The 21,669-nt window shown below is 44.6% G+C and overlaps 2 protein-coding genes across 9 annotated transcripts in view; both read right to left on the reverse strand.

The window, feature by feature from the left end:
* Positions 1 to 434: 434 nt before the first annotated feature.
* Positions 435 to 5,513, reverse strand: IMPDH2 (inosine monophosphate dehydrogenase 2). Of its 2 annotated transcripts, XM_047831301.1 has the most exons (15): positions 5,318 to 5,513; positions 4,843 to 4,891; positions 4,523 to 4,624; positions 4,123 to 4,197; positions 3,604 to 3,810; positions 3,014 to 3,101; positions 2,741 to 2,940; positions 2,571 to 2,661; positions 2,383 to 2,478; positions 2,037 to 2,108; positions 1,239 to 1,382; positions 1,008 to 1,152; positions 766 to 909; positions 603 to 686; positions 435 to 500 (listed from the first exon to the last, which is right to left on the reverse strand). In XM_047831301.1, exons 1-15 carry the CDS (start codon positions 5,413 to 5,415, stop codon positions 479 to 481), a joined length of 1,617 nt encoding a protein of 538 aa, XP_047687257.1. In that variant the 5' UTR covers positions 5,416 to 5,513; the 3' UTR covers positions 435 to 478. The 2 variants fall into 2 exon arrangements, with proteins under 2 accessions (XP_047687257.1, XP_047687268.1); XM_047831312.1 differs by lacking the exon at positions 2,037 to 2,108 and having other exon boundaries at positions 5,318 to 5,509.
* Positions 5,514 to 5,753: 240 nt separating this feature from the next.
* The window catches only part of QRICH1 (glutamine rich 1), a 53,818-nt gene continuing 37,902 nt past the window's right edge, over positions 5,754 to 21,669 (reverse strand). For all 7 annotated transcript variants that reach the window (XM_047831232.1, XM_047831263.1, XM_047831240.1 and 4 more), the window contains 7 exons: positions 17,480 to 17,657; positions 16,691 to 16,845; positions 15,490 to 15,604; positions 9,288 to 9,396; positions 8,780 to 8,931; positions 8,368 to 8,458; positions 5,754 to 6,700 (listed from right to left, as the gene is read on the reverse strand). In XM_047831232.1, the coding sequence (XP_047687188.1) occupies positions 6,508 to 6,700; positions 8,368 to 8,458; positions 8,780 to 8,931; positions 9,288 to 9,396; positions 15,490 to 15,604; positions 16,691 to 16,845; positions 17,480 to 17,657 (993 nt within the window). In that variant the 3' untranslated portion in view covers positions 5,754 to 6,507. The remainder of the gene's footprint in view (positions 6,701 to 8,367; positions 8,459 to 8,779; positions 8,932 to 9,287; positions 9,397 to 15,489; positions 15,605 to 16,690; positions 16,846 to 17,479; positions 17,658 to 21,669) is intronic.

Genomic DNA, 21,669 nt, shown 5'->3' on the forward strand with positions numbered 1-21,669 from the left:
TTCAAACTGCAAATGTAACTACTTGCTTACATGCAGATTTGAGGGGACCTCAGTGCTTTCTCCACAAGGTCCCTTGGAGATTCAAGTTAGAGAATACATATGTGGATCTCAACCTGGTTCCATGTGGCCAAGCACCTGTGAGTGCCAGTCCAAAGCCCCCATGGACTGTTCCATGACCTGTCCTAAGTAGCCATAATATGAGACTGCACTCTTGTGAGTCAGAGCTGGCCAGACTCATCTTGTGAGCTGCCTCAGGAGGGACTTTTTGAATCAAGAACTAGTTCCTCCTTCCAGATCCAAGGAGTATCCTGACCTCAGTGTCTGAGGCTTTCCCCACAAATGAGGGTGTTGTGTTTGTGTGCATCTGTGATAGTGGCAGCTGCACAGCCACACCTGCTTGTTGACCTCAAAGATCAGGCACTGTTTTTTTTTTCCCAAACTTTTATTGAAAAACCAAGGGGGTATGCCGTATCCCTTTTCAGAAAAGCCTCTTCTCATACCTGTAAGCAGAATAACAAGCTGTGAGGTGCGGCAGGAGGAAGGAGGCACAGCAAAAACCTTTGCTCTGAAGGTAGATGGGTACAAAAGGGCTGGTCACTTACGAATGGAGGCTGTGGACACCACCTTCCACCTGAGCTGAGGATGTTCTCTTCTCAAACTTGAGTTCTCCAGAATACATCATGGCTCTGAAGAGGGACGGATGTCGGATGTGGGTAGCTGGCCCTCAACCACCCCCTCTACCCATGTTCAACTCCCCAAGCTTACCGGACTTGGGTCAAACTCTTGGCACCAATGTCTTGGCAGGAGTGCTGGATGCCAGCGATCAGGTAGGGGACAAATTTGTGGATGGACCCTTTGTCCTGCACAGCCCCAGACACCCCCTGAGCCACCTTGATTTTGTCAGCTTCACTGTGGGGAGAGGCAGGACAACACAAGCAAGGTCAAAGCATAGATGAAGCTGCCAGTACAAGGCTGTCAGCACAGGATAACTGACTTTCCTGTCCCACCTGAAATATCGGTTCTGGCTGCTGAGATGCTTGTCCATGGCATCAAGAGAACCCATACCACGATATTTCTTTAGCCGGATTCCATCAGAGAAGAAGTACTCGCCAGGGGCCTCAGTAGTAGCAGCCAGGAGGGAGCCCATCATAACTATGGACAGATGGGAGTGCTGGGGGCAGACTCTGAGTGGCATTAGGGAAAGAATCCCACCAAACTCCCTGGGTGCTGGGCCTCACCTGTGGAGGCCCCAAGGGCCAAGGCTTTAGCGATGTGGCCCACATTTTGGATTCCTCCATCAGCAATAACAGGAACACCAAAGCGCCGTGCATATTCTGACACCTTGTATACTGCTGTTGCTTGGGGCCGCCCACAGGCCAGCACTGTTGAGAGAGGAATATATGGGTGGATGGAATTAATGGGGACAGGCAAGGGGCCCTGTGGCCATAACTCAGCACCCAGGAGCTCTCAGCTACAGATGGACCAAGACTGCAGCTTGGCCGAGAGAGTCAAGTCTGGGATGGCTGCTGCCCCATCTGCCTTGAACAGTACAAATAGCTGTGATGGCCTCCACTCAATCCTGCATGTGCGCGTGCATGTGTGCATGGCCCAGGGCAGCCTCAGGCACATGCAGTCAGCAGCCGGGAAAAGCCCCACCCACCTGGTATCAAGTGGACGTAGGGGGTCACCGTGCAGTTAGTAACCCAGAGGCCCACCCCTTCCTGCCTAGTTGGCAGCTCGGGCAAGATCAGGGGAGTGGTTGTGTAGAAGGAAGAGTGGCTTGTTGGTTCTTGAGCTGTGCCTACTATAGGAAATGTGGGCAGACTAGGGCCTACCTGGGAAGGAGATCCTGCCTTATGAGCACCCCGGGAAGAGGAGGGAGCTGTGTTTTCCAGCAGCCCCCAAAACCATGGTCTGTCATTCAGTTTGCCCTGCCCACCCATCAGCACCACAAACCCCGGGAGCTACAGCTACAGTCAACCAAGCAGCCGGGCAGTGGGCAGCTGGGCCGGGCCAGTGGGCCGGGCTGGACTTACTATAGCAGCCCGTGACAGTAGAAGGGCATTTGGGGCTGTGGGACTTTATGTCTGGAGGGATCTTGGGAGCCACTAAATAAAACAAACAGACCAGAGTTTAGAGAGGGTGCAGAGCAGGAGCAAGGAGGCCAGGCTAGGTGAGGGGTCGGGTGGGAGGGAATGGCAGGTGAGGAATGACAAGCTCGTCTTCCAGCATGTCACCCATCCAAGGGGCCCATCTGGCCCTGGGGCTGCCCCTATTGGAGGACTCCGTATTGTTCCCACAAGAGCGCTTGGCTCAGGCCATCTGGGACTAAGGGCCCTGTTGAAGCCAGAGTCTCTGAGGGCCTGCTGAAGCATTTCCTACCTTCCTGGGTGATGCAGATGGAGCCACTGCCCATGCCCACCCTCAGGGCATCTACGCCAGCATCAATGAGATTCTTGGCCTGAGCAGCTGTGACCACTACAACAGGGAAAAGCTTGTGTGAAGGTCTAAGTGGGAGCTTAGCTTCCCTCCTCTTGCCCCACGTCCTTCAGTGCCCAGTCTTGCCTCACCATTGCCTCCAATAACTTGGAGACTGGGGTATTTCTCTTTGATGTACTTGATCATGTTGATCTGGAAGATTGAGTTTCCCTGGGAAGAGTCCTGGGACAGAAAGAAAGTCCCAGTGAGACTGGTATTACAGCTGCCCCTACCACCCTACCCTGCCTATGTGACAACTCACCAAAACCACTACATCCACACCAGCCTGGGCTAGCAAGTCCAGCCGATACTTGTCATCTTCATGAGTGCCAATGGCTGCTCCACAGAGCAGCTGCTTCTTGGCATCTTTGGAGGCCAGTGGGTAATCCCGGTTCTTCTTCAGGTCTGTCCGGGCAATGATGGCTACCAGTTCATCATCTTCATTTACAATGGGTAACTTTCCTGGAGGTAGGGCAAATACATAAATCAGAACCCTGGTCTTTGGTTCCAGAACCCTTCCACCTCTAGGACTCACCTTTCTTGCTGCGCTGCAAAATTTCATTTGCTTCTTTCAATGTGATGCCTGCAGGAGCTACCACCAAGTCTTCCCTCTTCGTCATGATCTAGCAGTAAGGGGAGCTATGAGAAAAGGCCAGACACCAGACTTCCCAACAGACCCTGCCCTAATACAGGAGGGAGGTTCCAAACACCACCATGATCACACACCTGCACCCAAACCACCCTCCTCAAGTGAACCCAACAGTCTGTGCAGCAATATAGTGGCAGGGGTGAAAATTCAGTAGAAAGGACAACATGGTACACAGAGCCTCCTGTTACATAGTGGAGAAAGAAATGCCATGCCAGAGCAATGACAAGAGAATTGGAAGAGGAGGTCAAAATTGATCCTTGAGTACTGCCTGCACCTTGGGGGTGGCAAACATTCGGGCCCATTCAGAGCCTCTGGTGGGGAAGAGATGCACGAACCCCATGAAGGGATCAGAAACCTGGCTGGGCACTCATCTTTTCTGGACTGCAAAGGCCCCCAGAGATGCCATTCAGGCAACAGAAACCTTGTCTTAAGCCTTGGCTGCTAGAGCTTGGCTTTGCTTTGTCAGTAGCACCTACCTCTTCCAAAAACCGGTCGTGCTCCTCCTCCTTGAGAAAATCAATGTCCCTTGAGGAAATGATGCCAACCAGGCGGCTTCCCATCCGTCCTGTGTCAGTGATCGGGATACCACAGAAGCCATGCCGGGCTTTGGCTTCAAACACATCCCGCACTCGATCCTTGGGGCTGAGGACCACAGGGTCTGTGATGAATCCCTGCTCATATTTCTGGAAGGGATGGTAAGAATATTTCTGAACGGCCTTTACCAGTTTGAAGCCCGGGGTCTGTGCCAACTCCCCCCTCTGGCAGTGCCACAGGACCAAATCACAACTCAAACCCAGGAATAGGAAACACGGGTGGGCTGTAGGTACTGTCCACCTGGTCCTCTTCTGTTGACTAAGGACACAGGGTTTCATAGTCTTCTCAAGAATTGAACCCCAAAGTGGGGAAAAGATCAGAATATATCCCCCATTCCCACCCCCCACTCCACCTCAATGCAGTTCCCAGGAGCTCTTGACCACTATCCTTGCCCTTCTGACCTTCACTTTCCGAACTTCGTTGGCTTGGAACTCCGGTGTACAGTTGTGGTGGATGAAACCAATACCACCTGTAAGCTGCATGATAAACAGAAGATAGTGAAAAAGTGACAAAGAGGTGCTCCTGGGTGGCTCAGTTGGTTAAGCATCTTGACTTCAGCTCAAGTCATGATCTCACAGGTTCATGGGTTTGAGCACCACGTAGGGCTCTCTGCTGTCAGCACGGAGCCCACTTCGGATCCTCTGACCCCTGTCTCTGCCCCTTCCCCACTCATTCTTTTTCTCTCAAAAATAAACTTTAAAAAGAAGAAAAAAGTAAAGAGTAAGAGCAGCATGACTCTATATGCCTTTGGGGAACAATGTGGGGGCCCCTCCTTCTGTCCCTACATCCCGTCATGCTCACCGCCATTGCTATGGCCATGCCAGCCTCTGTGACTGTGTCCATGGGTGAGGAAACCAGTGGGGTCTTCAGGGTAATCTTTTTGGTCAGAGCAGAAGTCAGGTCCTGAGGAGATACAGCCAAGTAATGTGGGAAAGCACCTCATATGCCTCAGGGTGGTACCAGATCCCCATAAATCAGGTGCCCTGCATGACATTCATGCCAATCAGACTATTCTACAGAATCTACCCCCAAGCCCAATTTGGTTTGGTAGCTGAGAGGACAAGGCAAAGGAGTACCTTACCTAACCTGATGTTCAGGACCCAGTTTCTGGCGATACTCACCACCTGGTCTGCAGTGAAGTCGATGTACCCAGGGAGAATGAGAAAGTCACTATGGGGAAGGGGAATGAATTGGGAGTAAGGCTCAGGTTTAGGGCGGCTTAAGATTCCATCCCCACTGATCACATCAAAAGGCAGTGCCCTAGCCCGTGTCACATTAAGGGAAGACAAATCACAAGGTGGAGATGCAGATAGGGGACCTTTTCTGCCACCTAGCTGTCAACAGCGACCCTGGCATCCTGACAACTCCATGTGCCGACAGAATGGAGCTTCTAGTCTGAAATCCCAAGCACTGCCAAGATGCCTCCTCCATTCCGCCCCACTTCAGATCTACCAAATGGAGCCGGAGATGATGTGGGATTTTCCGCAACCTGTCCCCACGCCCGAGTCCCAGAGGGCTCAGTGGAAAACCCCACCCGGCCTCCCACCGCAGCGCGCCGCCCCTCTCCTCGCCCAGGTGAGCCCGCTAGGCCCGCACTTGTAGGTGAGGCCGTCCCCGCAGTTGAACAGCTGCTGTGCCGTAAGCCCGTCGTCTGGCACGTAGGACGTGCCCCCGCTAATCAGGTAGTCGGCCATAGCCAGCACCGGGCAAAGCCGCGTGTGTCCGAAGACCGCGCCGCAGAGGCCTCAGCCGTCTGGGCCGCGCCAATATAAACCCGCCGATATCGTCATTGCGCCCTGCGCGTCACCGACGTCAGGACGCAGTGCGAGCAGGCGGAGCCTACGCGACTTCGGGGCGGGACTACCGAAGGAGCGCATGCGCGCAACAAACACTAGGGCTTGCAGCTTTGTAGTTGGGTGTTACCGTGTCTGCTCCCTCCCACAAGACCTTGACCCGTTCAATTAGCAGGCAAGGCTTTGCTTCCACTGGCCCGCCAGGATCCTCCCAAATAAAGAGGCGATGTTCACTAGCATGTTGAAAAGACGTGCTTGTCATTCTTAATAAACAACTAGATTAAGAATACATAAGAGAAACAGAGTGGTATCTTTATATGATACACAAGTGTATGTTACAAGAATTCCATCAGGCACAGGAGCCTCAGGTTTAAGGCCTCAATGCTAGGCCAAAAAAAAAAAAAAAAAAAAAAGAGGCATGGTAAAGTTTTTACTTTAACATCTAAAATGTCACTTGTCATAAAGGAGGGTGTAATAGAAATTGTCTTTAATAAATCATAATTGAAGTTCCCCTCATTTTCCTTCCATTAAGATGCTAAGTTTATGTCTGAGCATGAAGAAAGAAAAAGACGGTGGCTCCCCTGTGGTCAGCGACGTCTGCCAGTCAGAGTGGAAGCCAGCTGGGGAGATTCCCTGGAGGGTCCATCCATCACTAATTCCATCTTTCTAGGGTAAGGGAACGGGCCACATTTCTCCTAACAGTCCAAGCCCTTTTCCCAGGCCCCAGACAAAAAAAAGAAAAAGCCAGCCAGCCACTTTCTAGGACATCTGGCTTTTCAGGAAACCCAGCACCCCCAGGGGCTGAGGAATCTGCGCAGATTTACGGAGACGCACAGGAGGCAAAGTTTCCTTTTACATTTTAAACAGAAGCAGTCTGAAAGGCTTCATAACTACACCAATAAAAAAAAGAAAAAATGGAGGCCTCTTCTTTAGTGTGAAAGTCTGTCCATTTTTTTTCCTGGATCATCTCCCTTGCACCATGGCTTAGGCATCTCAGTGCATGGTGCTTGCGTTGGCCACTGCAATGGCCTCCTGAATTTCTCGTATCACCAGGATCCGAGTCAGCATCTGTCCCATCTGTTCTCTGCTGATAGGCTGGACCGAGTACCAGATTGGGCTATTGGGGGCCACCACTGGCTCGGGCGTCAGATAAAAGGTGTCATTCCGGCCTTTCACACTCTGGGGGCTGAAAAATATATCAGTAAAAGCTGGGTAAAACCACAATAGTCTCAACCCTCCCACATTGGAATCTACTGGACAGATGCTGTCTGCAAAAGTTGGGAAGACAGCAGCTCTTGGAGGTATGGTATCATAGCTACTGAATTCCATGCAGCCAACACATACTACCTCTAGGACCTCCTTTGGGGCTACTGCAAATGTCAGTAATAGGCTACCTCCCTTCCACTCCTCCCTTACATGCTGCCAGCTGTGAATATCTCTGAGTGACACCTAAGGATGTGGGGTTCATCTTCTTGAGTCCAACTAAATCCCACCTGGAACCAATTTCACCACTTACAAGGTCATCTCCAAGTCTTTCCTCATGTTGTCTGCCTCTACCCAATCCATTGACAATTCTCAATTTTACCTAAGGGACTCTATCTGCCTTCCCAGCTTGGCTAAGATGCTGGGACCCTTACTTAGGCTCACACTCTACCCTTTCAATGTTTTGCTGTACTTATTAGCACATGTCACTGTCTAAACAGTTACATTCACCCATCCACTCAAGATTTATCAAAGGGCCACTGTGTGCCAGGTCTGCACTAGATGCTGGTGTTCAAGAAATGAGCAAAATCCAAGACTTCCCACCTTATGGAGCTTACAGGTAAGAGGAGAGATAGTCAACAATTAGATAAATACACACAAAATGACAATCAGTGATAAATGCTACAAAGGAAAGAGCCCAAAAGAACAGGTAGGGAATCTGGAAATGCTTCCCTAATAAAGCTGAGAAGAGGATTGATAGGAGCCAACTTGCCAAATATGGGGGCCCGTAGGGGGTGGGGAGGGCCTGCCCAACAGGGAAAAATGTTTTTAATGTTTATTTATTATTGAGAGACCGACACAGAGCATGAGCATGGGAGGGGCAGAGAGAGGGGAAGACACAGAATTTGAAGCAGGTTCCAGGCTCTGAGCTGTCAGTACAGAGCCCGACGTAGGGCTTGAACTCACAAACCACGAGATCATGACCTGAGCCAAAGTTGGACACTTTACCAACTGAGCCACCCAGGCGCCCCATCAACAGGGAAAATTTCTATGCTGAGGCCTGTGGGTAGGGAGAGCATGAGGTCCTTGAGTGGAGAGAAGCCAGCATGGCTAGAGAGCCAAGAGCTACATGGACATGAGATGAGCAAGGGAAGTATACGAAAGGCCTTGTTGGCAACATTAAGATTACTCTTCTTTATATAATAAACTAAAACCACCGAAGGTTTTAGTCTAAGTAACATGTTAAGAACTATAGCACAGAAATATCATTTTGGCATTTCTGTAGAGATGACATGTCAAACTGAAAGGGCAAGACAGCAAAAGCAAAGAAAACGAATCCCCTCTAGATTGATGTTGCTAGTGACAAAGGTCAAGGACAGGAAGATGTTAGGCTATGCTATGTGATGGAAGCCCCTTCTCTATACTTTCCTCCCTCTACCTTCATTCCCCTCTCCAAGACAGGGGACCATATAAAATTACAATGCTGGTCATTCCACATGTTTTTGGGAAACCAGTAAGGTTGCTTCTATATTTAGCTTTTGGGAAGTGTGTATTTACTCTCAGTTCGTGACTAAAGACTGCCTTTGTATACAGGTACAGTGCATGCATGCACACACACACAGTCCCCCAGCCACCATAAAGCTTCCTCACCATTTAAAGAGGTAGAAATCGTAGAGCTTGATGGGACATCTCAGTGGATTCTCTGGATTTTCCGTCTGTTCTGCATACATGTCATCTGTAACTACAAAACACACCCCCAACACCAGAGACATGGCATCAGACTGCTTTAGCTTAGGCCCAGATTAGGAACCTTAGGCTTCTAGCCATCCCAAACTAGACTTATTGGGAGGAAAAATGGTGTGAGGCATGAAGGGAAAGTATGAAAGGAAAAAGCAGCAATCATTTCTGAGGCATCTCTGCTTCTAGAAGAGTTTGAAGTTTCTGGCTGGGGAGAAGGGAATGGAGAATTCTTATCCAGCAAATCCCAACCTTCACACTAATCACTAGTCCCCCGGCACAAGGACAGGGCAGGACAAGTTGCACCTGTTTCCGTAGCCCCTACCTTTCTGGCCAGTCTGGTGTATCCCAAGTGCCTTCAGGTACCGAATACTCGTGCTTTTATCCTTAGGATTAGAGGGGTTCTTCTTTGTCTGTCGCAAAACCTTGGAGAAGGCCAGCTTCATATGCTGGTCCACTGTCTTCAAAAGGAAGTATCTGCACCACAAGTGAAAGCAAGGCAAAGGGAGGGGTGCCAGGAGGAGACCATGACTCAGCCTCTGCCATCAGTGTCTCAGAGGAGCTGATGCACACGCTCCCAGGATCTGGGCAGGCCCACACCCAAAAATACTGTCTAGTGGAGGAACCACATCAAGACTGATGGCAGGGGTCTGGCAAGGCTGTCTGCCTCACTGGTCACCACACAAATGTAGCCAAATGGGGCTGAAGGCTTTCAGTAGCCCAGATGCTCTCAAATGTGTCAAAGGAATTCCTAAGTCTACCTGGATAGTTTCCACCCTCTTCACTGGGCAGATGCCAGCAGTGGCTAAGCATGGAGCTTCTAGAACACTTACTTGGTGTTAAAGAACATGAGGGTGGTCAGCAGGGTGGAAGGGGAGTGAGCCCCGAGCTGCTTGCACTCCCACAGCATCTCCTCAGTCACGTGGCTGGGCAGGACATAGCCTAGGAGGAATAGAGTACTGCTACAACAAGACGATGGGAGAAGGGCCCTCAGAGGTGCAGGATGGGAAGTGGGAGGCACAAGGACCACACAGGAGTACAAGTTTACCAGAAAAATCTCCCTAGGGAATGGCAGAATCACCTGGAAGCTTGAAACACAGATGCCTGGGTTTCAGCCCAAGTTTCTGGGATGGGACCTGATAATGTGCATTTCTAACAAGTTCCTGAGAACCAGTACCCTATATGATTCTTACCTGATGTTAATTCTTCCTCTAATCCAAGATTACAATTGGGCAAAAGAACATAGTGTAACACCCAAAACTATAAATCAAACTCTGCATATATGCATACTTCTCTAGAAAGAGGGTATACAGCTTTCATCATATTTTTTCAAAGGTGTCAAGGGCCCAAAGAACCAGTATGTGTGTCCTTGTTAAACCTCTTGTGTTTTCCACCTCTAAAAAGCAAGCTCATTCTCATTCCCTGTCTGGATAAAGGGGAGAATGATATTCAGAACTATTACAGGGTTCTCCCACAGGGAAGGTCTAACTTTAAGACACTGGTTCATAAGCAAACTGAGGGCTGGGCAGGGGCAAAGGCCAATGTTTGATCAAAAGCCCTGTGCAGCCAGGTCTATGTGAACAGAAGATGACACTTAGGTTGGTCACCAAGCCCCCATCATGTGTTCATTCAACAGTCAATGTACCAGTGTTTATGTGCCAGGCACTGAGGCCCTGGTGAAACAGTATTCTCCTGCAGGAGTTTCGAGAATTCTCCAAGCAGACAGTGAGGATGCCACATCCTAGGAGCAGGGAAAGAAATATTCTGCCCAACACATTCCTCTTCTTTACTCTTGCGAAAGCTGATCCTCTAAGTCCATTAGTGCACTCCCATCTCTTTCTGGCAGCACTATCTCTACTCTTCTATTTTGTGGCCCACTGGCAATACGGTAAGATTCCCTGCCCTCAAAATATCTGAAGCAGATGAGTGGCACGAGACAGCCCTGTTTGGGGAAGGCCAGAGCTAAAAGTGGTCCCACACATACCTTAGCATGCACTATTTTCTTTGGGTTCACTTCACTCTGCCAACTGGTAGTGTCTCTTCCCTAGCTTTACCCACTTCCTAACACAACTTAAACTGAACTTTAGTGTCTAAAAACCAGGACTCCTGGCATGGGAGAAGGGAGATGCAGAGATATCATATAAAAAGCCTTGTAGTTCTGAATCTGAACTGCAGTATCAAAATGATTTTTTTTTTTTTTAGTTCTGCCCCCCTGAAAGGCCTAGAAACAATGACCAACCCAGAAGCAATGAACACCCCTATGCTACTTAAAATACCATTTACCACTAAAAGGAACCAGGTTCTATGCTGAACTGACCAGTTCTATACCGAGGCAGAAAACAGAAAATGTCCAAGATGAGCATGGAATATCTGGAAAATCAGAAATCAAGGAAGTAGGGCCATGTCAAAAGAACTTAAAAGCCAATTTAAAGAGGCTCCAAATGGCCAAAGACAGAACAATCTGCACATCAAAAAAGATTACCTGCAATGGAGTAAACCATATTAAATATGTTTAAATCCATCAGTTCACAAGGATTCTTTAAAAAGTGAATTGGTCATCACTGGATGAAACCAGTGAACCAACTCATTACTGTAAAAACTGCTAAACAAAGGAGAAGAAACAAGCCCTTATCCTGCCTCTACTATAAAATCCATAATCTATACTGCTAGGCATTGAAAGAGTGATCAGGAGAAAGTTGTGCTCTGTATTTCAGCTAATAACGAAGAAATAGTAACATCAGAATACCACTGTTTGCAACTCCTAATGAATGAATGGATCTAGATATTATGGGTATCAGATGGAATTATATAGCCCATCTATGATGTCTCTTTCCAAAAAGGAAACACAAAATTCAAAACCCCATCAATGAAGTCTGTATCTGCAACTATCTGCAACATTTACAGTTATGTGAATACAAGGAACAGAAAACTATACTAAACTACAATATGGGGATGTAATCAGACTGACAATTTAAAAGGCTACTTTCTTCTATAAATAAATTGCAAAAAAAAAAAAAAAAAAAAGAATTAAGGAATCAAGGGGAAAACTAAAGATTAAAGCTAAATATTAAAAGACATACCAGCAATTTCAATGTGCGGATCTTATTTGCACCTTGGCTCAAAACAAAGTCAAGACATTTTTGAGACATTAGAAATTTGAACAAAGGGTAGATTTTTATGACATTATGGAATTATACCCCCCCCAGTATAATAAAGGCATCATGTGTCAAACATACTAAAATATTTATGAATAAAGTGTCTAGGAGTTACTTCAAAATAATATGGGAAGGGAAAAAAACAGATGGGGTACCTATGACACAAGATTTGCCATGGACAATGGGTACAAGGGAATGTCATTTATCTCAAGTTTACTTTTATATATGCTTAAAATTTCCACAATGCAATTTTTAAAAAGCAAAGTTTGGGGGCGCCTGGGTGGCTCAGTCGGTTACGCGTCCGACTTCAGCTCAGGTCACGATCTCGCGGTCCGTGAGTTCGAGCCTCGCGTCGGGCTCTGGGCTGATGGCTCGGAGCCTGGAGCCTGCTTCCGATTCTGTGTCTCCCTCTCTCTCTGCCCCTCCCCCATTCATGCTCTGTCTCTCTCTGTCTCAAAAATAAATAAACGTTTAAAAAAAAAAAAAAAGCGAAGTTTGCACAGCCACACTTGGCTTGAAAATTTGCACATCATGTAGAGTGATTCACTTATTTGGTTTCTGTTCTAATGATAGTCCCTCAGAAAGGACTCTTTCCTAATGCCCTTAAAACTTTCCATTCCCCTGTGCTTGGTTCAAGTCACTTAATCATATACACTGTCTTCCCCCTATTAGACTATAGGTTCCATTTTATTCATTATAATATTATATTATCTACACCTGAAATGCTACTTGGCACATAACAGGCAAGCAAAAAATATTTGCTTGAAAAGGAATTTTTCTTTTAGGGGTGTCTGGGTGACTCAGTCAGTTAAGCATCTGGCACTTAATTTCAGCTCAGGTCATGATCTCATGATTTGTGAGTTTGAGCCCTGTGTCTGGCTCTGCTCTGTCAGCGCGGAGCCTGATTGGGATTCTCTCTCTTTTCACTCTCTCTCTGCCCCTACCCAGTTCATGCGCTTTCTCTCTCTCTAAATAAAATAAATAAGTTAACTAAATAAAATACCTATTTTTTAAAGGTTAAGCGTGTAACTGTGTGGTGATGGATGTTAACTAAACTAGATCATTATGCAAGATCTACACATATCAAATCATTATGTTGTATACCTAAAACTAATATAATGCTTTATGTCAATTATCTCAATTTTGTTTTCATTTTAAAATTCCTGTTAGATTAATGCAAAAAGTAAATAAATAAAAATAAATAAAAAACAATTGGCAAAGCCAGGATTAAAACTCAGATATTCATGTGAATATAAACTTTTCAACTCATCTGGGTAAATACTAATAAGGAGGACAACTACTAGATCATAAGGTAAGAAAATGTTTACTTTTTTAAAAAATATTTTTAATGTTTATTTTTTAAATTTTTTTTTTTTTTTTTTTTTTTTAACTTTTGAGAGAGAGAGAGTGAGTAACTATAGGGGAGGGGCAGAAAGGGAGGGAGACAGGGAATCTGAAGCAGGTTCCAGGCTCTGAGCTGTCAGCACAGAGCCTGATGCGGGACTTGAAGCCATGAGCAGAGAGATCGTGACCTGGGATGAGGTCAGATGCTTAACCCACTGAGCCACCCAGGCACCCCTCATGTTTATTTCTGAGAGAGACAGAGACAGAGAGCAAAGGAAGGGCAGAGAAGAGGGGGACAGAGGATCTGAAGCAGGCTCCATCCCAATAACAGCCTGATGCAGGGCTTGAACCCATGAACCGTGAGATCATGACCTGAGCTGAAGTTGGACACTTAACCAACTGAGCCACCTAGGCACTCCAGGAAATGTTTACTTAAAAAAAAAAAAAAAAAAAAAAAAAAAAGCCAAACTGCTTATAAAGGGATTGTACCATTTTGCATTCCCACCAGCAACGAATGAGCATTCTTGTCCTCCCTATCCAGCAATTGGGCCTGCCACTGCTTGTGATTTTAGCCATTCTAATGGGTGTATAGTGGTATCTCATTTTAATTTGCAGTTTCCTGATGATATCTAATGATAAGCATCTTCATATACTTATCTACCACCTGTGTTATCGTCTTTGGTGAGGAATCTGTTTAGATCTTTTCCTTTTTTTTGGTTCAGGTTGTTTTTTATTGTTGAGCGTTAAGAGTTCTTTGTATATTTTGGATACCAGTTCTTTATCAGGTATAAGTTTTGCAAATATTTTCTCCCAGTTCGTGGCTTGTCTTTTCATTCTCTTAACAATGTCTTTAACAGAGCATAAACCTTTAATTTTAACGAAGTCCAACTTATCAATTATTTTCTTTCATGGACTATACTTTTTTGTGGTATATCCAAAAAGTTACTACCAAACCCAAGGTCACCTAGATTTTCTCCTATGTTATCTTCTAGGAGTTTTATAGTTTTGTGTTTTACATTTAGGTCTATGACCCATTTTCAGTTAATTTTATGAAAGGTGTAAGGTCTCCATCTAGATTCATTTTTTGGTATGTGGATGTCCCGTTGTTCCAGCACCATTTGTTGAAAGACTATTCTTTGTCCACTAAACTGCCTTTACTCTTTTGTTAAAGATCAGTTGGTTATATTTCTGTGACTCTACCTCTGGGATCTCTATTCTTTCACCAAAAACCTGCACACAATGTTTACAGCAGCTTTATTCATAATTGCCAAAATCTGGAAACAACAAAGATGTCCTTCAATAGGTGAATGGATAAACAAATTGTGTGGTACATCCATACAATGGTATATTATTCAGAAGTAAAAATAAATGAGCTATCAAGCCATGAAAAGACACACAGGAACATTAAATGCATATTGCTAAGTCAAAGAAATAAATCTGAAATAGCTACATACTGAATTATTCCAACTATATGACATTCTGGAAAAGGCAAAACTATGGAGACAGTGAAAAGATCAGTGATTGCAGAGATTTGGGGACGGAGGGGATAAATAGGTGGAGCACAGAGGATTTTAGGGCCCTGAAACTTCTGTATGATACTGCAACTGTAGATACATGTCATTATACATTTGTTGAAACCCACAGAATGTAGAACAGGAGGAGTGAACCCTAATGTAAACTACAGACTTCTGTAGTGTGTCAATAATGGCTCATCAATTATAGCAAATACATCATATGAATACAAAATATTAAATAATAGAGGGAAGAGTGTGTGAGGGAGTATATGGGAATTCTCTACCTCCTGCTAATTTTTTCTGTAAACCTAAAAGTGCTCTAAAAAGATAAAAATTTATTAAAAAATAAAACCCCAAATACCTCAGACATTCTACTCTAAGACTCTTGTTCTTTCAGGAGTTTTATGAGTAAAGCAAAAATTATGCTCTATATATGTAGAACATATGTTCAAACATACGGGAAAAAAATCTCCAGTATGTAACATGAGCAACCTATATGAAAAGAGTTCGTAATTCTTAAGTTTTGCAATGATTCTAATTTTAATCAATAAAAATTTTTTAAATGTTTTATTTACTTTTGAGAGAGTGAGTGCATGCGTGAGAAGGGGAAGGGCAGAGAGAGAGGGAGACACAGAATCCAAAGCAGGCTCCAGGCTGAGCTGTTAGCACCGAGCCCACCACAGGGCTCGAACTCACGAACCATGAGATCATGACCTGAGCCGAAATCAGACACTTAACTGACTGAGCCACCCAGGCACCCCAATAAATTTTAATTAAAACAAAGAGAAGAGTAACAACCTAAGGCTCTGCATGCCCCCGTGTCCTGGCCACACTGGGACCAGGGGTTTCTCTGTCTGATGTGCAGTGCCCCTTCAGTATCTGGCCAAGCAGTACAGAAGTTCATGCTGGTGCCAAGGATTTATAGCCTCCTCACCCACATGCTGTCATAGCCAGCCACAAAAACAGCTGATCTTTTATAAACCCAGGTGGGAAAGACATCCAAGGACTAGGAAGACTCTTACCAAGTGGAGTGACTCGGGGCTGAACATCTTTCAGAACTTCATGTAGCCACTCCGTGAATCGAACATAATAAAGATCGGAGAAAATGTCATCAACCCTTCCATTTTCAAAAAGATACTAAAAGAAAAACAATAAAAGTTGTTGGTAGTCTCCTGAGTAAAACTTTCAGGGTAAATAAACACTGTATCACTACCTCTCCCTACCTGTTTCTGCTTCCTTAACAAACCAACACAACAGGTCAAAAATGTCCAGCATGTGACGCTTCCACAGCACACTTCAAATCATGTGAAATGACTCTCACAACACTCTAGAGAGTAGGGTCAAAGGGGCAGATTTTGTGAATACTATTTCTACCAGATAAGACACTGTCTTGTGGTAGGAAAAAAACAATACAGGCTCTGGGGCCAGCCTCTTATTAGCTATAGTGTAAGTTAAATAACTCATCTGAGTATTTCAACTTTTGGGGCTCAGTTTCTTTGTAAATGGAAAGGACTGTGCCAGCCTTCTAGGACTAGGGAGAGGATGGAATGAAACAGAGCATGTAAAGCAATCCACTCAGTGCCCTGGGTGACTGGGAAGAAAGAGGAACAAACTGGGGGGCAGACTTTTCTCAGGCCCAGGCAACAGGGTGGTCCCAACCAGCAAGTGCTTGCATCATACCGTGGGTTTCTCCACAAGAGCATTCACACACTAAGAAATCCGCCTTTGTTCTCTTAAACTGCCGTTCTAAGACAAGTTTCCCTGTTATGTTTCATGTTAGATGTCCTGAAAGACCAACTACAGCTGTATATTCTAGCTAGACTCTCGAATAATTATTCTGTGTTAATGCAGGGAACAATGAGAAAATGGGCTGAATGTTAGCACCAGATTTTATTTTGGATAAATTACTCTTATGCAAACCATGTGTTTACTTTTAATGAAAAGTGTTATATACAAATCCTTTGTGATTAAAAAGTTTTAATATACCAAACATTTTAACAAAAATTTCTCTAGATGACAGAATTACATATGATGTCTATTTTATTTTTTTGAAGTGAACATGTTAGGTCTTTTGCAATTTTAAAAGATGCACATTTAAAAACTTATTATATAGTTGAAAGAAAACTTCCCTATAATCACTTGCTTATCATTTTACTAATTTGAGTAACCAGCAAATACCCAATGGGAACAGCTCAAACATGTTCCTGCGAAGTTGTTTCCTACCTTTTGAATACACAGGAAAATATAGTAGAGCACATCTGGATCATAGGGTTCACCTTCTCCATTTCGAGCTTCTCTTGTCATTAGACAGAGCCCATAATTCAACTCAGCCACAGCAGAAGAGATGAGATCTTCCTGGAATCGAAGCAGTTGGCGCCCTGCAACACAAGCCAAAGGTAACCCCCTAAGGTGAATGGGAGGGGATCTTGATAACAGTAATCTCTTCACAGGTTGCTCAGATCCCCAGAAGGAGGGCTCAGAGAAGACACTGATCATCAGGGTGCTAAGATGGAAATGGTCACCTGTATCTAAGGTCAGAATTGACCCACTAAGATAGTAATCCTGTATGCCCTGTTTACACCAAGGCTTTCCTTCCCACAATCCTTCCCACCACACATACCCCCAAAGTTATTAGGGCTAAGACATGAAAGCAAAAACAAAACCCCCCAAAATCCACACTTTAAGAGGAAGAATACGAACATATTGCTAAGGAAGAAGGCCCTTGAGCACACTCACTGGTCCTATCTCCTTCCAGAATTTACTCTGCCCAGATCTGCTAGGTTGACTCCAGAAATCCATGTGTACAAAAATGTCTGGTTTTGGGCAAACACCATAAATCCTGCTCATTACCAGCTTGTTGCTGGTCTTGAATTTAGCATACTATTTCAGATGGTGATCCCTAACCCCCAGAGCCAAGCGACACCACTTTTCTGCCATTTTGTCCTCCAGCTGCTTTCATACCACTGCATTTTAGACAGAGTCCACCCTCCTCTCTGCTTCGCAAACACTCACTCCCAATGGGTGCCAGTCTGTTCTGAGCATCCTTCTCTAACTCAGCATTCTTGGTCTGGGCCCAGTTTTTCCATACTTCAAGCCCTTCTTCTGGTTTCAGAGAATTTGGAAGCAGAAGTTCTGGGGAAGGCTGTGGCTGTGACTGTGGTTCAACTTCAGCAACCTGGACAGTCTGAGCCTATGAGAGAGAAACCATCAAAATGTGTCAATACTGTTTTCCATCAGGTCCTTCCACAATACTGTTAGAAAAATGTTACCTGTGGTTTTTTTTTTTTTATTAAAAACAACAACAAAAAAAAACAAAAAACAACTTTCTTCTACTTGTCCTACTTCCAAAAAAATTTTGTGGAGTTCTACTCCTTACCCCAGGGACAGCTAAGGCTACTGCAGTGCCTCTCAGCTCTGGCTGGACTTTTGAATCTCTGAATTACAAAAATTAGTATCTAGGCTCCACCCAGAATCTTTTTTTTTTTTTAATTTACAGTATCCTTTGTTTTCATTGATATTTCATTTAACATAATTTCAAAGAAGATCTGTGCTGGAAGATGAGCCAAATAACAGAAACCCTAAAGCTCCTAAGAGATTTTTTTCACACTGTTCTGAGTAGGACATGAGGTTTTGGGGTCCCCAATGTTGATACTTAACATTTTAAAATTTTTTATTATTTTTTTAAAGAATTTATTTATTTTTTAAATTTAAAAAAAAAAATTTTTTTTCAACATTTATTTATTTTTGGGACAGAGAGAGACAGAGCATGAACGGGGGAGGGGCAGAGAGAGAGGGAGACACAGAATCGGAAACAGGCTCCAGGCTCTGAGCCATCAGCCCAGAGCCTGACGTGGGGCTCGAACTCACGGGCCGCGAGATCGTGACCTGGCTGAAGTCGGACGCTTAACCGACTGCGCCACCCAGGCGCTCCTATTTTTTAAATTTATATCCAAGTTAGTTAGCAATAGTGCAACAATGATTTCAGGAGTAGATTGGTACCTAACATTTTACCTCTTGAGATTTTACCAATAGATACAGAAAGAAAAGAGAACATCAATACACAAAAATTAAACTGTAATAAGAAGCGCTTGGGTTACATACCACCCACCTTTTTAAGGCTGTAATGATAATGAAGGATTTCTTCTTCTGGAAAGTTCAATGTCATTTTTTGTTTTGTTTTGTTTTGTTTTTTAAGTAAAATGTCACAATATGTGAAAATGTTGCACTTGCTTCTCTTAATACGCTAAAAATGGTGGAAGTTTTTAAGTTCTTCATGAGTCCAAGCTGGGTCATGACTACTACTTCTGGGGATACTTCTGGGGTCTACTCAACACACTAATTCCAAGTTTGGCAACCATCAGCAAAATGACCTGCAATTAAGCCCACAGACGTCTTCCAGAGTGGCAGAATCTTATTCCCATAATGTCAGCTAAGGTTCCAGAGGTGGCTAGGAAAACCCAAATGTTCCCTGGATCCTGAGACAGATGACAAGCACCCAGGCCTGCAAAACTACTGAAAAGAAGACCAGCAGCCAGTGACGGGACACTACCTGCTTTTGCACAGCCAATGATCCTACCAGAAGCAACCAGTGCTGCGTTGCCAAAGCCAATCCAATGTAAAGGCACTCGAACTGCTTTTCCATAGGTCTGCACCAGTTGACAAGGCATACAAGCCTTGAGGCCCCAGAATCTTTTTAAACAGATTAGTCTTTCAAAAACCTTCTCACATAAAAAGGCCATTCTAAAGTTCAGTCATTTCTCAGAACTACTGGCCCAAAGCACAGCTTGCCAAACTATAAAGTGCCAACAAATCACTTAAGGATTTTATTAAAGTGCAGATTCTGATTTGAAAGGTCTCAGGTGGGACCTGAGATTCTGCATTTCTAACAAGTTCCCAAGTGAGGGAGCTGGTTTGCAGAACACACTTTGAATACCAAGTGTCCAGAGTAGTGACCATTAAACTTTTGGGTGCACTTTAAAAACTTCTGGGCTGCTTTTAGAAAATACCCATGACTGGGCCTTATCCTTGCAGATTATGATTTAATTGGTCTGAGGGGGGGGTCTGCCACCAGTACTTTTAAAAGCTCCCAGGTGATTCTCATATCCAGTCATGGGTGAAAATCATCCTTTTTAAAAGAAAAAGGGAAGTACAACAAACAAGTTATGTTCTCTCCCCTGCAACTGTAAGATGAGAGGATTAACACTGAAGGATCTATATGGCTTCTCTAGCTATATATAAGGTTGGTTTTCTCCCCACCATATTCCTTCTCAATAATACTGCTCTATTTCCTAAGGACATTTTTGAAGACAAGAGGCACTACTCTACCTTCCTGCCTCCAAAGGAAGTTATCCCATCCCATCCTCAATGGTCTAACAGCCAAGCCATGCACACAAAGGGGCAGAGAAATGTCCATGAGCCTCAATCACAATCCTCATTTTGGGCAGGATAGATAGCATCATAGATACCAAGCATAGATTCTTGAGTCTCACTCACTTGTCTATATTCTAAACAAATTCCTTTGAGCCATTCATCATGCCAGGGCCTACCCAAAGGGCTAAGCAATGTCAAATTATTCAAACTGAAGGCAAAATAATTTATATACGACACATTAATCTGCTTGTCAATGAATAAAAATAAAAACTCTCCTTCCTATCTCTGCTCAATTAAACAAGGAGATAAAACAGTATCAGTGCAAGGTTCTTAAATGTTTGTCAACCCAGGAACTCCACTGTAGACACGCTTCCCAGTTCAACTACCAATCTCCTTGGTGAGTCTTAACCACTTTTCCAGTTTGGATTTCCATGTTTGTGGAAATGATTGCTAACTATGCACCTCCAAGCTAAACATCCCCTTAATATACCAAGGGGGTACTATATGTTTCCAAGTGAACATCTTACAACCAACCACCTCAAACTAATATCTACAGACAGAACTCAGCATCTTCCCCATCCAAAACTATTCTCCTCAGAGTTCCCTCCCTACCTTGTTCAACGGCAACACCATCTACCCAAGCTGCAAAATCTAGTAGGAGTCTGAATAGGTAAGTAGGTGGGTGCCAGGGCATGTGGGGCAGTACTTTGCTTCTGGTTTTTAGACAGGTGCCCTTCACCCACTAATGTAACATTCCCAAGCATCTTGACAGTAAACTTCTACATCTGTCTAAATGTCAGTGGGTAGGGGTGGTAGTGATCCCAACCAGGATGAAAACTACTGATGTAAGTGGGGCCTTATATACTGTGGTGTAGAGTTTTCCTATTTATAATGGAGTCCTTGGAGAGTTTTAAGCTGAGAAGTGACACAATCTTACATTTTAAGAAAATTATTCTTGCTGATTTATGGAGAATGGATTGAAGAGCGAAGGTACTGGTGGCCTGGACTAGGATGGTGACAGTGGAGAGAATTTAAGAAATTCTGAAAAGTGTGGTGGCAGAACCAAAGTGGCTTCTTGAGAAACTGGCTGTGAGAGTAAGGGAAAGGAGACTCAAGGATGATTCTTGGGTTTCTGGTTTAAACAAATGGGTGGAGGATGGTACCACTTTCTGAGAGGGAAAGTTTTTTTTTTTAACAGTGTATGTATGTATGTATGTATGTATGTATGTACGTATCTCTCTCTCTCTCTCTCTCTCTCTCTCTCTCTCTATCTTTAAGTAAACTCTATACCCAATGTGGGGCTCAAACTCCACCCCAAAATCAAGAGTTGCATGCTCTACTGACTGAGCCAGCCAGGTGCCCAGAGGAGAAGTTCTGACAGTGGTAGAGGTGATGCTAATGAAAAGCTGAGATATCCTCAGTAAATCCAAGGAAATGAAAAATAGGCTGCTGGATGTGTGCGAAAGGTTCTAAGGGGAAAGGCATGGTCTAGAGATAAAGATCTGCGTCAATGCAGCACAGGCTCTGGGCTCCAGAGCCAGTCTTTCCAGGGCTAAAGCCCAACTCTGCTAAATACTAATCCTGGCTCTGGTCTTACTGGTTTAATCTGTGTCTCAGTTTCGTCCTCTGTAAAATAGTGGTACACACCTCATGAAGTTGATGTGAGAATTAAATGAGTTAATATGTGTAACACTGAAACAGTGCCTGGCAGACAGTGTCAGTGACTATCCTCTTCATGGCACCAGCCATCTAGAGGGTGCTGAAAACCATGGCCATGGACAGAAATCCCTTAGGGAGAAAAGAAGGCCAGTACTGAGCTCTGAGGAACATCT

Source organism: Prionailurus viverrinus, chromosome A2 (assembly GCF_022837055.1).
Source record: "Prionailurus viverrinus isolate Anna chromosome A2, UM_Priviv_1.0, whole genome shotgun sequence".
Classification (NCBI taxonomy): Eukaryota; Metazoa; Chordata; class Mammalia; order Carnivora; family Felidae; genus Prionailurus; species Prionailurus viverrinus.

Excerpts from the sequence above, each read along its gene's own strand:
- IMPDH2 (XM_047831301.1), bottom strand. The coding sequence starts at position 5,415 with ATGGCCGACTACCTGATTAGCGGGGGCACGTCCTACGTGCCAGACGAC. Across the intron at positions 2,662-2,740 it reads GTGTGGATGTAGTGGTTTTG|GACTCTTCCCAGGGAAACTC; the intron begins GTGAGTTGTCAC and ends TTTCTGTCCCAG. Across the intron at positions 2,479-2,570 it reads CCAAGTTATTGGAGGCAATG|TGGTCACAGCTGCTCAGGCC; the intron begins GTGAGGCAAGAC and ends TCCCTGTTGTAG.